The 16,112-nt window shown below is 38.2% G+C and overlaps 1 protein-coding gene across 1 annotated transcript in view; it reads left to right on the top strand.

Annotated features, from left to right (window-relative positions):
* Window positions 1-16,112, top strand: part of RIT2 (Ras like without CAAX 2) — a gene marked incomplete at its 3' end in the record, with an annotated part of 202,377 nt that overhangs the window by 104,052 nt on the left and 82,213 nt on the right. The window contains exon 4 of the mRNA XM_082782828.1: window positions 9,118-9,309. Coding sequence (XP_082638954.1) covers window positions 9,118-9,309 — 192 coding nt within the window. The remainder of the gene's footprint in view (window positions 1-9,117; window positions 9,310-16,112) is intronic.

Raw genomic sequence — 16,112 nt, forward strand, 5'->3', positions numbered from 1 at the left:
GATGATAACACGCTAACGTTTTAACTGTTGCAGAGTAGTGTTTACACCACTCCAAGGACATTTCAGCTTCTCACTCTGTCCTGCCAGCGGGCAGGCTGGGGGTGCAGCTAGAGCTGGGAGGGGACAGACCCAGAGCAGCTGACCCAAACTAGCCAAAGGGGTATTCCATACCACCTGACATCATGCTAAACAATATATAGGGGTGGCTAGCTGGGGGGAGGAGGGATGGACTGCTCGGGGTTAGGCTGGGCATCAGTCAGCGGATGGTGAGCAGTTGTATTGTGCATCACTTGTTTCATAAACATTATTAGTAGTAGTACCATCATCATCATTATTGTTATTATTATTATTGTTATTATTATTTTCCTGTCTTAATAAACTGTCTTTATCTCAGCTCACAGGCTTCACTTTCCCGTTTCTCTCCCCCATCCCGGAAACGGGGGAGGGTGAGCAAACAGCTGTGTGGTGTTTAGCTGCCAGCCAGGTTAAACCACAACATCCATCTTAACTATGTCTTATCCCATGCTGAGGGTCATTATTTCTTACTGCTGAGTGTCACAAGGGGAAAAAACATCCACTGGAGAAGGGTGCCAGATGTTACTTCTTGCCATCCTCTCAAACTGCACTGGAAATACCACTGTCTTGCAGAAACTAAATAAAAACTATAAAATGAACTAGAAGACAAGCCTTATCATCCAAATGCATGAAGGGTAGTGACTGGGTGAGGACTGTGGCTGTTATAGTGGATATCTCAGAGTTTGGCGTAGGTATTTAGTCTCTGTTAACAATCTACAGCTGAGGTAGTGAGGGAGGTCAAAGGGAAAGTCATCCCTGATCTCTTGAATACTTCTCTGAAGGTGGAGTGAATTTCTCACTAGAGTTGATCATCTCTCTCCTGACTGAAGAGAGAAAGTTGAAGACTGCTGTGGAATAGGTGCCTACATTTTCAGTAGCAGAAATGAGATGAAACAAGTCCCATCTCTCATATCTAGCTCAGTAACAATATTATGGTGGTTATAAGATATATTTGACCCCAGCTTCCTATTTGGAAGCTTTCTCAATGAAAATATAATGGTTGCAGGTTTCGTACAGTTTACTCTTACAAACAAGCTTTCACATGAAAGAAAAAAAAAAAAAAGACTAAAAATAGTTTAAAAAAAAATAAAATAAAATCATTACAACCCTTCTCACCAGTGTGTTGTCCTTAGATGTATCTGTTTCAGGAGGTAAAAGAAAATATATGCATACTATATTACAAGCAGTGCCAGATGAAGAATATGTAATCCCAAGGAAGTCAGCTGTGATGTTTATGTGTGTGAGAGAATTTAACAGAGAGATATGGGAGGGTTACACTTTGGCACTGAGAAATCATTTGCTGCTAAAACTTAATCTTTGACCATATTCACAAATAACTTTTCTGAGATTGAAGAAACTCTCAACTCAAACTTTCTCTCTCTCTCTCTCAAAAAAAAAAAAAAAAAAGGCTGAAAAAGAAAACAGAAAGAAAGAAACAGAAAAGAGAAACAGAAAACAGAAAAGAAAACAGAAAAGAAAGAAACATAAAACAGAAAGAACAATATATTTTCACGTAGGTTTTTTTTTTTTTTTATGGTTTATAGTCTTTATGTTTGATTCCTTCACTCACTATTTGAAGGATTTATTTTCCCTGCTGAGTTTCCTGTGTCCTTTCTGTTCATTTTATCCTTGTTTGTTCGTTGTTGTAGATGAACAATATTCTGCCTGTTTCGAAGAACACCCCCCACCCCCCGGCGCTTACTAGAAATGTGAAAAAAAAAAAAAACACTTCATAACAAGAATGACCCCTGTGGTAATCAGAGAGACAGCTTTGATTAAGAACATCTGTTAGCAGATTCCTGGTTCTAAAGTCAAGCAGAACATGAGACAAGAAGATAGAGAAAGTGGCATTTCTCAAACTGTGAGGATGGCCTCCCTGGGGAGGCTCTGACCTCTTCCAGAGATATAAGCCAAGATCATAAAAACAGAACAGGCATCAAAATGTGTGGAGTGTGTGTGTAGTTTGAAAAACATGACACCTTTGTTTCTGAGGTGCTGCATCTTTAAATTTCTAAGTGCTGTTCTTCTGAGGAGTGTGGAGGAGGACTGCACTTCCACTCACTGCATTGTATTTCCTCCTCAAACACATGCCACACAATGAAATAGAAGGGACTCTTTAAATGACCTCCTGCTCATAACCTCTGTCTTTTTTTTATTTGTTATTTCTTTCCCTCACCCTTTTTTTCCTATTTCCTTGGTGCTGGCAAGGCTTGATTTTAGCAATGCATAACACTGGAGTCCCAGAGACTTCACTTTAGTTTTGAGTTCTGCTGATGTAAAACAGTGATGTGGTTCTTTGTAACGATTCTGAGTTGGGTGAAAGCTTTTCTGGTCCACCACTCTTTCTCCAGTGCTGTTCAGGAGGAAATGCTTAGGAGACAGTAAAAAAACAGACATACCTACTTTTGTGACATCCTTTCCTAGATTACTGCAGTGTAAAAGGTGAGGTAATCCTGAGATGAGCATTGGTTGGGTTTGGTAGCCAACAATAAGCTAGTCCTTCATAAGGACATATATATCTAAGAATAGTCTATTTAGCCACCAAAGGTGTTTGCCACCAAAGGTGTTTCCTTTTCTGAAGACAATACAAAGTTGATCTCACTTGGAAAAAATTTCAAACTGTAATAAACAAATAAATAATAAATAAAAGTAAATAAATAATCACATCAGTCCTATTTACATTAAAAAGAATGAATTTAAAAACTAATTAAAATTATTGTTCATTATGAAAAAGCCCTCTTGCTTGTTATGAAAAGCAGGATAAAAGAAGATAAATCAGGATAACAGAAAGAAACCACAGGATAAGTATTTTCTTCTACACTAAGCTGTTCTCCTAAAGGCTAATATAAAAAAGAAAGAGTTTGCTCACTCAGCTTGACTTAAGAAAGTATAAAAAATACAGAATCAGGGACAGCCACACAAGGATGGACATGGAAGTATTTCTTGGACATGTTAGGAAGGAGAAAGTGTTGCTGGGGTTGAAACTTTTGAGAGATGTGAAAGACAAAGAGCTGGGCTTCTACAGATACACTTCCAATTTAAGGAAGTCTGAGATAAATGTGTAGCTGCTGCTGAAAAGAGCTAGTAGCCTACTGATGAAGAACACAGCAAACTAAAACATTTAGGATTTTCTCTATCCCAGCCTTTACTGGCTCATCTGCCTCACAGGAAAGTTTGATGAAGATATATATACACATATACCCTTAGCAAAGGGGATCATTAAAGGACAAATTAATTCACCTGGGTGTATGTCATTTAGTACAACAGAATGGGATGTGACTGAGCATGTGGAGGGAACTGCTCTATTTCATTGCGAGTCCAATCTATCAAATTTTCAAAATCATAGAATCATAGAATCATAGAATCATAGAATCATAGAATATCCTGAGTTGGAAGGGACCCTTAAGGATCATCAAGTCCAACTCTCGACACCGCACGGGTCTACCCAAAAGTTCAGACCATGTGCCTAAGTTCACAGTCCAATCTCTTCTTAAATTCAGACAGGCTCGGTGCAGTGACCACTTCCCTGGGGAGCCTGTTCCAGTGTGCAACCACCCTCTCTGTGAAGAACCCCCTCCTGACGTCCAGCCTAAATTTCCCCTGCCTCAGCTTAACCCCGTTCCCGCGGGTCCTGTCACTAGTGTTAATGGAGAAAAGGTCTCCTGCCTCTTGACAACCCCTTACGAGGAAGTTGTAGACTGCGATGAGGTCTCCCCTCAGCCTCCTCTTCTCCAGGCTGAACAGGCCCAGTGACCTCAGCCGTTCCTCGTACGTCTTCCCCTCCAGGCCTTTCACCATCTTCGTAGCCCTCCTCTGGACACTTTCCAACAGTTTCATGTCCTTTTTATACTGTGGTGCCCAGAACTGCACACAGTACTCGAGGTGAGGCCGCACCAGCGCAGAGTAGAGCGGGACAATCACCTCCCTTGACCTACTAGCGATGCCGTTCTTGATGCACCCCAGGATACGATTGGCCCTCCTGGCTGCCAGGGCACACTGCTGGCTCATATTCAACTTGCTGTCTATCACGACCCCCAGATCCCTCTCTTCTAGGCTGCTCTCCAACGTCTCATCGCCCAGTCTGTACATGCAGCCAGGGTTTCCCCGTCCCAGGTGCAGGACCCGGCACTTGCTCTTATTGAACTTCATGCGGTTGGTGATCGCCCAGCTCTCCAACCTGTCCAGATCCCTCTGCAAGGCCTTTACGCCCTCATTTGAGTCCACAACTCCTCCAAGTTTGGTGTCATCAGCAAACTTGCTCAAAATACCCTCTATTCCTACATCCAGATCATTTATAAAAATATTGAAAAGTACCGGTCCTAAAATGGAGCCTTGAGGGACCCCACTGGTGACCGCCCGCCAGCCTGACGCAGCTCCATTTACCATAACCCTTTGGGCCCTGCCCGTTAGCCAATTGCTCACCCAAATCACTTGAGATGCCCTATAAGGGCAATTGGAACAGACATTAGGGACATTTAGGAGTGACATGCTCAAATTTTCTTGCTACCTTTCTTCTACAGATAGGCTTCATATGAGAATTAGTACTTTTTTTTTTTTTTTTTTTTTCTTCTTCCTTTTTTACATTCTGTTGGGAAAATGGAAAAATTATACTTCTTTCAACTTTTCAAAAGTTTTAATTTTATTTCTATCCAAACTTGATTTTTATTCTCAAGTACAGCACCTCTCCAAAGGAGGAAGGTGATTTTGTTTCAAAAGATTTCTTATCACACTTTTCAGTTAAGCCTTAGTCATAATACACATGAGAATACTATAGACTGATGTCAAGCTGCAAAGTGCTATATGCATGACAAAACTTCACTTTAATTCTTAGAATTGATTTCCTTTTGAGGAGGTATGTTTTCCTACTTTCTCTTCCCCTTGATATTTACTGACTTGGGAATGTTTCATATTTTTCCCCTATTGAGTAAAAAAAAAAAATGTATCAAGTACTATTCCTGAATATTTTTTTTGAAAAAGCCACTTCTATAGCAGAAAAAAAAGAAGACATTTGTGTGCCAAGTGCACAGATATAATGCCACTTACTTTATAAGAGAACCAGTCAAAAATATAACATAAAAACACTGAAGAATATGTAAAACCTTTGGGTCCATCTTCATCTGTTGTTGAACATCCACAAAACCCAGGTGATTTGGATTTTAGTAAGTATAAACTATGAAATATATCTTGAACTAAAAATTGAACAGCTTTAATTGCTTCTTACTCTTTTGTCTTGTGTGTATGGGCACAGCTATTGCAAGGTCTACAGCAGGTTTATTGAAAATTGTATTCATCCTGTTTCCTAATTTATATTACTATGTTGGGGTTTTCAGAATGTTAAAAAAAAAAAAAAAAATCCAATAAAATGCTTACATGTATTTATGATTAACCTTGGAGTCCTTGAGGATATAATGAGCATTCCTGCCAAGGAGAATAGCTAAGAGGTGAAAATAAACATCAAAACTAAGAAAAAAAATTGCTAATTGAGTTAACGGAAAACTAAGTGGATGTCCCAAATCCAGTTTGCATAGAATAATCAATGCATCTAAAAATGAATCACTGTCAGCACGACACTAAGGTACATGTATTCTGGCTGCTTAATCTAACACATCAACTGCAATAATATGTCATAATGAAAAAATGGAAAAGCAAATTTATTCATATATTTAAAGTCATAATTATGCCCAGGCATGACGCAGAAAGCGTAGGTAAATGTCTCCATCTCTAGAATAGTGGTGCTTATAAGCTGAGCATTTTGTCCTTTTGGACACAGTGTGCAAATCGCAGTGTGTAAAAAAAAAAAAAAAAAACAGTGTGTAAATCCAGATTCTCCTTGTACATAAGGAAAGCCACTGAACATTCCTGGTGAGTGATCCAGACAGTCCTCATGTTGCAGCAGGTCACTTGCAATATTTAACTTAAACAGAGATATGTGTCTTAATGCATCCTTTGTTCACTGCAAGCAGCTATAAATGAGTGTAAAAAGTTCAGAACACTTCCTGGAGGTGGATCACCTCACTGAGCAGAGCTAATTCCTTGTAAAAGGCTGTGCAGAATAATCATCTAGTGTCATAATATTAGATTTATGAATGTTCTAACCCAGGAATACAGAACATCTGGGCTGTGATTTGTTATATAACAAAACATCTACTTCATATGTCTACGTGGGACCTAGAGGTTCTCTTTAGTTGTGTGGTGGTTTTACCGTGCTGGGCAGCTAAACCCCACAACCGCTCTCTCACTCCCCCTCCTTTAGATGAGGAGGGGGAGAAGTAAAGCAAAGAACAACTCACGGGTTGAGATAAGGATAATTTAATTAAAGGGAAATAATAATAACAATTAAATAAAGACTACTATGAACTAAACAATTTAACTAAGGGAAAATAAAAAGGGAAAGGGGAAAAGGGAGGGGAAAAGGGAAAAATAAAAAGAAGGGAGGAAAACAAACAAACAAAATAAATGAAGGCTATATGGAAGTGCAGAGGAAAGAAATTACTCTCTACTTCCCACAAATGAGCGAGGATTGACCACGTCCTTGAAGCAGGGCCTTAACGCACGCAGCCGGTGTTCGAGAGGAGGACTGACGTTTTCCCAATGAGAGCCCACCCCTCCCCTCTTCTTCCTGTTTCCACCTTTTATTGCTGAGTGTGACACCACATGGTATGGAATGTCCCTTTGGTTGGTTTAGGTCAGCTGCCCTGGTGATGTTTCTCTCCTCACTTTTTGCCCACCCCCTAGGAGGGTTAGAGAAAGGCCTAGTGCTGTGCCAGTGCTGCTCAGCAGTAGACACAACACTGGTGTGATAACACTGCTGTTCCAGCTACAAGTACAGAGTACGGCACTGTATGGGCTGCTGCCGAGAAAGTTAACATTCCAGCCAGACCTAGTACAAGTTGTCTAAATATTCAGCTCTCTCCCAAAAATAGATAAAGCAGAAAAACAGTTGTTTGTTGTTTTTTGTTTGTTTGTTTGTTTGTTTTTTGTCAATGGAACCAATCTGTAATCCATTAATTATATTGATCAGTTTTCCGTTATCTATATTGGAGCTTAGGTTGTGGCCTACAACTGCAGAGATGGCTAAATTCAAGAGCCTTAATCCACAAGTTCAACTCCATATAAGATTTTCACTGTATGTTCAGTCTGAAGGAAGGCATCATGGCCTTGTTTAGCTCCTACTGCAAAGGAGACAACCCCACTAATCATGGAATGGAATAGGTCTAGGTGATGATGAAAAGAGAAGAAACTTGGGAAGGTAGGTGGAGAGATCCTGTCTTGGCAGGAAAGTCAGTGGGTGAGTAAGTGAGCGAGAGTATGTTTCCATGCTTAGTAATTAACACTACCCGTCTGTAACTTGGAGACTTTGAGTGTGGTCTCCAGTTTGTTATTGTTTTGGTTATTGATCCAGGGGCTCAATATAATAAGGTTGAGAGGCAACAACCTGGAAAACAGAGACCAGATCTCCATTCATTGTCTTGCACAAACCAACAAAGAATAGATCCCCTTTGGCTAGATGTCTTCTGTCCTTCTACCCACCACTGCCCCACATCCACTTTCAAGATGATGGAACAGAACACAGCCTAATCCACTCTAAGCTATAGCTTGGCAGATAATAAACTCTCCTGGGATGGAAGTGGTGAGAGTTTAGACATTTTGAAATTCAGAGTAAGCTCAAAGCAGAATCTTACCCTTAAATTGCCTATTAGTCTGCTATTTTGGAGCTTAGTCTATGAACTTCTTCCTGTAGCAGGTGAAATATTTTGAATGATATATTAAAAAGCCCCTGGGTAAAAGATACATCATGAATAAATGATAATGGTCAACACAAAAGTCTCTTCACAGGAAGTATTATCAATCAACATGAGTGACTATTGAGAAAGATTTAAGGCTGGGACTTTTCAAAGAGCATAAGCAATCCATTTCCCTTCAATTTTCAGCAAAAATTGTGGACATACATATAGCCTAAACTCTTTTTAAAATCCTCACCTAAATTCTCAACAGAGTAAAAAATAGAGGACTTGATATTGCATCCTGCTGCTCATAGAAATGGTCCAACATTGATATGTGTATGCCTTGCTTTATCAGACCTTCCTGCATCTTAATATCTCTGGAGAGCTGATTCTGTCAGGAGGATTTTGATCTCAACTGGCTGTTGTCATGGGCTGGTTGTCATGGGCTGGATTATTCTGGGTTGTGATCAAGAAGAGCAAACAAAAAAGAAACTGTCTTTAAAATGCATTCTCGAGCTGCAGTGTCTGAGACTAGTTTTTAAAAAGTAAGCTTTGATTTTTCTAGAATGTAGTATTTGTTAAATAAATTTGAAAACCATACTCGTAACTCAAAATATAGTTGTGACAAAAAATGCATACAAAAATATAGGAAAATGAAGGAACAGAAAATCGGGCCAATTATCCCTCCATTCAAAATTATTCATTTTGATTTAATGGTATTATCCCACACTGAACTAAATACCCCAGCTTCTGTGAGCATTTGAAAAAGCAGAACTTTTTTTTAGATTATGTTCCTGTTTTGCTAGGCATTTTTCCAAAGCTGGTAGGAGTCAATGACAATGATTTTGATATTACTGAGTTTCTGAACTGAGTGCATAATAAAGAGTTTGTAACTATCTACCATCCCTAGATAGTAATATAACTCTTCTTTCACACCTATTAACATCCATTGAATTGCTAGTCATCTACGTGTACCATAAGGGCTGCAGAAGGTTCTAGAGCTACATAAAACAGTGTTTTCTATATGCAGGCACTGGCATAAGTTGATCTTCTTAGAAGATAGAATTCTCCTGATAGGAAAAGGTTTAAAAAAAAAAAAAAAAAAGGAAAAAAAAAAAAAAAGGCCTAAGAGAAATCCTGCTGGTGTATGATCTAATGACCCAGAAGGATGCATGAGTTTCAGCAAAAACTATTTAAAACAGTAAAACAAGCAATGTGAAATTATTTGGGGGATGGAGGAAGTTTTCAGCAAGTCTGTTATTTGCAGATGGAATTTTTTTTCTGCCAAATTACTGAGCATGTTCTTCTTATTTCACAGGCAGAATTCACAGCCATGAGGGACCAATACATGCGAGGTGGAGAAGGCTTCATTATCTGCTATTCCATCACAGACCGTCAATCCTTTCAAGAAGCTGCTGAGTTTAAGGAACTCATTTATCGTGTCCGGCATACCTACGATATCCCCTTGGTGCTGGTGGGAAACAAAATAGATCTTGAAGAGTTCAGACAGGTAAGACACTCCGCTGATGGTTTTGGCTTGTTTTTTCTTGGTTAGCTCAGGGACTTCTGTAACATATGTTGTACAGCACCACTGAGAGTTATTAGTACAAAATGAGGTTTATTCAAAGAGCTGGGAGAGGTAATAAATTAAGGATTTAGCAGTACTTTCCATTTGTATGTAATAGATCTGAAAGTAGTCTTGGCCAATCATATCCAAATGCTTCTCCCTTTTGCTTGGAAAGGAATACTATGATTTTCTTCTGAAGCTATATGTATGTGTAATATGGAAATAGATTCTGTCAGGATTCAGACAAAAAATATGTTTCTTGTTGATCTTGTCTGATCACTCAAATGGGAAAATTAATGTGTATGAATGTCTGAACTGGATATCACAAATGGCCCTCAAAATGAAGGGGCTTGGGAAGGCTATTAGGAATGATACCAGACACAATGTCTTTGAGATGTGATATATGCACAAAAAGTTGTTATATAGGACTGGCACTGGACATCCTGCCTGAATGTGTATCAAGGCAATTCAGAATCATGTTTCTGTTTCTCCATGAATCGGAATTCTCTCATGAATCAGATTCTCCGATAGCTCTCCATGAGCTAGGATTTAGGTGTCAGACTCTTTTCATCCCTATCTTTTTTTATTTCCATCACTGTTACCAAATGTGACAAAGTCAGAATGGTTTTCTCAAATATTCTGTGATCTGTAAGTTGAGTTGTGGAAAACCCACACTTTAAAGAATAGTAAAATAATACAGTCCAGATCTTCCAATTTGAATAAAATATCTGAATATTACTATGTCTACATAAGCAAGTACTATGAACCAACTGAAGCGGAGCTATAGTACAAGTCAGTTTATTCTGAAGTCCACATTTCAGAAATTGAACTTTGGACTAGCTCTACTCCAAGGCTATTGTTTAAATGTTTTGCAGGTGCTAAAGTGTATGAGGTGTGCTCTTGGAGCATATCTTCACTTAACTCTCATCCAAAGTTTGGGTCATGTTCTTAGACTACTGCACAATTGAAAGCAAAACAGATGTGGAGATGCTTAGGAAATACTGTTCAGAGTCATATACAGAGACATACAGTCAAATACTGTTCACATCATCTCTGTGCTCAGCTATAAACATGTGTTAATGGGCTTCAGCAGCTCATTATTTCAGAAGTGGGACTTGAGCTTGTGCTGTACATTTAACAAACACTGAAATAAATTGATCTGTGCTTACCTGATAGGTTAAACACTACCTAAGAAACTTGATCAAATGTGGGAAGGTAGAGTGAAAGGAATCTTTTCAGTGTCATGTGTTGTGGTCAGGACTTTATTAATACAGCTTGAATGTTTGAGCATGATAGCCAGCAAACTCTGGGGTGGCATACAACAATGAGATGACAATGTACAGCATTAACATATCAATGATCAAACACCGAGGAACACAAATATACCCAGTTCAAACTACTGAGAAATGGTAGGTATCAGAATGCAATTAGCCAGACTGGAATTCAGCCAGGGCACCAGGGCTAATATTGGTGCTTTGCTTAATGACATTTTTCTCCTATGGAAATCATTAAAGGCACTGTAATATTATTCATGGTATTTGGAAACATAACATTAAGTTCAACATTCACTGGCATCATTTCCATTTAATGATAATTCTGCAACAATCAGACAGGCTGTAGGAGCTCAGTCAGACAAAGCTCTTGTTTGAAATGCAGTTCAATACACAATACGATTAATGATGTATGTCGCTTGCCTCAAATCTATCAACAGCACTACAAGAATAAAACTAATCTGCAATTAAAATTTTATGTTAGTAGGAACACTACTGAAAATAAAATAGCAAGCTTATTTTTAAATAATGTTTTTATTTTCTGATGGCTTCAGTAAAATTACTGTTGGCTTTAAGTGTACCTGTCATTTCTAATGTCTTAAGAAATGGGTTTGTCTGTATACCTTCCTAAAACAAGTTTTAATTATATCAGCCTAAAGAATAAACATTTTATTTTTATTTTTTTTTCTGAAACAACGTGGGGGAACAACTGTGAAAAAGTTGTGGGAAAAGTAAATAATAATAATTAAAAAATCTTCATGCATATTTACAGAATCACCAAATGTCAGAATGGTTAACTTTGGCAGGGACCTCTGAAGGTCATTTGGTCCCAACCGTTTGCTCAAGCATGGGCCACCCAGAGCAGGGTGCCCAGCACCACATCCAAGTGACTTTTGAAGATCTCCAAGGAGGAGACTCCACAGCCTCTCTGGGCAGCCTGTGCCAGCACTCCATCACCTGCACAGCACAGACAGGCTTCCTGATGTTTAAACAGAACTTCTTGTGCTCCAGTTTGTGCCCATTGCCTCTTGTCCTGGCACGGGGCACCACTGAGCATAGGCCATCTCCATCCTCTTTGCACCCTTCCTTTAGGTAGTTTGATAAGATCCTCCAAAGCCTCCTCATCTCCAGGCTGAACAGTCCCAGCTCAATCAGGCTGTCCTCATAGGAGAGCTGCCTCAGTCCCAGAATATTGTCATAGAACATATTCACTCTGGTAGCAAGTCTTCCTCCATCCTCCATTCCCTTTCACATATTCATCCTGTAGCTACATCTAGCCATTTCAGACCTTGTTCTGTCCTGAATTTAGAGATTCACTAGGAAAGTAAATGGGCATGAGTGGTTAAGGTGTTTATCTGTGTTCATCTTGTGATTTTTAGCCATTGCTCTAAGACGTATTTAAGTATTATATGTACTTTATCCCATAGCTCTTTGATGTGAAATAGACCACTACGAGCCTGATTAGATGCCATTTGAATGGCAGTGCCTTCTGGCATTAAAATCTTTAGATTGATAAATATAAGGTGTATATCTGTTTTAATGTCTTTAGAGTTTCAGAAACATTTAGGACCGGCTGATGTGAAGTACAATAGATACTTTCACTTCAGGTCTGTTTTGTAACTTTGCCCCAGATAGCACTTACTGAGGTTTAAAAGCTATGTAATGGTTAAATATTTTCTAATTAAAACATGTCAATCTTTAAAAATAAAGTAATAAACTGGTCATATTTGAATTGCTAAATCTAGATTTCATTTTTTAATTAAAATATTTTATAACAAAAACATGTAGCACTGCTGAGAGACTGTTTGAAAAAATTATCCAGAAGACTCTGCCTACTGACCATTGCAATATATTACAATCAGTAATTCAATGGGGAACTAAATAAATGAGCTCCTTTGAACAACGGGCTGTAGCTCTGAGCTGAAAAGAACAGATACTTTCTAGCTGCTTTTTCGAATTATATGTGGATGTGAGAACCCCTCTGGAAATTTTACCTACACAAAAATTGCACAGCCTTGATGGAACACTTTTTCCTATACACTATATGTGATCCCAGAGGAATAAACTATAGGCTCATTCAAATCCATGGATAGCATGTTGATGGCCATTGAGGCTAAGGTTATGAGGGCAGCTCACGCTTCATTCAGCTCTTGGCCTCTCTGGGAAGCCTATCATCACAGTTGTTAGTTTTGCCAGTACAGTCTTGGTCCTGAAAAGAATTATGCACTTGTTTACTCTTCCACAGATGAATTGTCTTATTGGCTTCAAGCACAAATCCAAGCAGGAACAGGACTTTTGAAAGCATTTCCTTCTTTCTCCCTCCTCCTACAATTTCTCTTCTTCAGTATGAAATATAAAATCAATATGAAATTTGTCTTTAACATGCAACAGTATCTATTTGGATTAATATCACTTATTAATTACTGGTGCTTACTGCATACTTGCAATTTATTATATTTTCTTTCAAAGTTTTATTATGCCATAAGGTAATTCTTGAATCCGGATTACAGTAGCTCCATGCATTCTCATGACCTGAAGCAGATGCCTGCGGAATATTCTCATTTAGATGAGGTTTTACTCTGGAATTTATTTGAGATGAGATGACTGGTTATCAGATACTGTGCACATCAATTTCTAGATTTCTCATTTTGACAGTGGATGTAGTGTCATGTTGGCTACTACTAATTCTAGTTTTGTATTGGCTAAAACCTTGAAATGTCTGCATCTGAGACTGCTAACATTCTAATGTTTTGCTTGTTTGTTTGTTTTGTTTTTGTTTTGTCTTTTTTGTATGAATTACTCTTCAGTATATTTCAGACATTGCCAGTCTGTACCTTCTGTTGCCTGGCTGAGACAATGAAAATAGTTACAGAATATGACATTATATGTTGTTTTCATTTTCCAGTCCATAACAATGAAACACTGTTTACTAGATGTTTTGTCATTCATATTAGTCATGTAATGGCAGTATACTGAACTTCTTGCCTTAGTATCAGGATGAATTCCTTTGTTTTGGGGATTAAAACTGCTCTCAAATTGATAGATATCCTTTAGTGCAATCAGTTCCATTTTTACTTAAGGACATTGGGGTGGAAGAATCTGTATGCTGAAGCCTCGTTTCCCATTTATTAGGCCAGTACAGTACACAGAAACTGAAAATTTCTATTGTTTCTTCTCAACTTTCAAACTGTAAGTCAAAAGACATACATTTCCTGTTATTTACTGACAAAGAATAATATTTATCTGAGTTAACATTAGACATGTTAAAGTGATTAGACTAAATGAGTCCTCTGTAAATCCGTGGAGAGCTACAGGAAATATCCTAAGTCTTAGACATATTATAAAATGAGATGAATCTTCCCCTGAAGATGTTTGTCTTTATGTCGACCCTAGAAGGAGGCATTGGTGAAAATCTTCCTTGCTTTTATAAAGCAGCATTTGGGTGAGCTGAAGAAAATTGTTTTTAATTGTCCTTTCAATTGAGATTCTGACCTGATTCTTTGTGTTGTGATTGCTGATGCAAAGTACAAACTAGAATCTTAAAGCAAACTTAACTTGCTTTTGGTTTCTAATGAATAAAATCTAATAAATAGTCATTCTGAAGGTAGCCCTCCCTTCTAAAGACTGGAGTGAGCTGTGAGCTGTGAGCTCAAATGTATTCTGGCAGCCTTACCCTAAAAAAAAGAAAAAAAAAAAAAAAAAGACAACAAAAAAACATAGTGGTATCTTTAATGAAAACAAGCTAAAGAAGAATACTGCAAAGAAGAGAAAATTATTCAAAACTATTTGAAAGTTGCTTTGAATTTTGAGATTAATTAATTCATCCATCTTGACATCATCATGGCTGTTCATTTTCCCTGGCATTCATGCAGTTATATTTTGCTAGCATCAATGCAGGATGAAACTGAACTATCACAGAATCACAGAATTTTCTAGGTTGGAAGAGACCTCAAGGTCATCGAGTCCAACCTCCAACCTAACGCTAACAGCCCTCCACTAAACCATATCCCTAAGCTCTACATCTAAACGTCTTTTGAAGACTTCTAGGGATGGTGACTCCACCACTTCCCTGGGCAGCCTGTTCCAATGCCTCACAACCCTTTCAGTGAAGAAGTTCTTCCTAACATCTAGCCTAAAACTCCCCTGGCTCAACTTAAACCCATTCCCCCTCGTCCTGTCACCAGGCACGTGGGAGAACAGGCCAACCCCCACCTCGCTACAGCAACTATGCTTTTAAGGAGTTGCCTTTGTCATTCACATCTTCTTCTCTACATATTGCCTTAACCACATGATATAATATGATATTTTTCATTTGCTCTTATTTGCTCTTCAAGTTCTGAATAAAGTAAGACATTTTTGTTGTTTTGATGGATCTCTGGCAGTTGTCAGAATATTTGGAACTATAACCACTGAAGCTGTCATGATGTTTATTATCTTAGAAAACTGTCAAATATTTGATAATCACTTTCTACATTACCAAAATATGTATCTGGATTCTGATATGTTCTTCTACACTTTTAATTTCTACTTATTTTTAATTGATTTTGATTTTTTTGACATTTCTTTCATACTGTTCACTATCCTGAGAAATCTTCTGCATATCACTAAAATATCATCTTTCAGTATTAGCCCCCAAACCCAAGCCCAAAAAGCATGTGTGCTTTTCTTTGCCAATGCAACTGTAAGAGTCAATCTGGCAGTTGTTGTCTCTTGTCTCTTATAATAATAATTCTATTATTATTAATTCTTCTGTCTCTAGCAAATGTTTATCTATATATAGTTTACCTTTTTGTCATTATCATGCTTTATATTTCAAAAATAAACAAACAACAACAACAAAACAAAACCTAAACCGCAGGTTCATATTACCCAGGCTGCAATAAATGCATCCAGACACATAAACAACTGTAATAAAACAGTTGTCTCATTTCTCAGTTCATAATTGTGTCAACCTCTCTGGAAATATCCAATAAGTTCCATAATACATCCAACACAGAACAGAAGACATTTGATGAGGACTAAAACGCAGATAACAAGCTTCTCTATAGGAACAGTAACAGCAGAGAACCAAGAGCTAAACTTCATAAATAAATAAATTGAATGAATAAATAAATAAAATAAAGACAACTAACTGATTGTAGCCAAAGCTACAATCGTTGAGAATTTGTATGAGCAAGGACTTGTAGTAAAGGGTGTACACTAAGGATGGTGGTGCAAGACCACATCACAGCTAGGGATGTTAAACAGCAGCAGACTTTTTATTGTTTTAAAAGGCTCCCTGTACCTGCTGCTTCCACCTGCTTTCCCTTCACCCTCCACCTCAGAGATTTCGTCTTTCTCATATCATAAGAAACACAGAATTATAGAATCAGAGAAAGGTTTGGGTTAGAAAAGACCTTAAAGATTACCCAGTTCTAACCTCTGCCATGGCCAATCACACCTCCCACTAGGCCAGGTTGCTCAAAGCCTGATCCA

The sequence above is a fragment of the Aythya marila genome (assembly GCF_965140915.1).
Source record: "Aythya marila genome assembly, chromosome: Z".
NCBI classification, from domain to species: Eukaryota; Metazoa; Chordata; class Aves; order Anseriformes; family Anatidae; genus Aythya; species Aythya marila.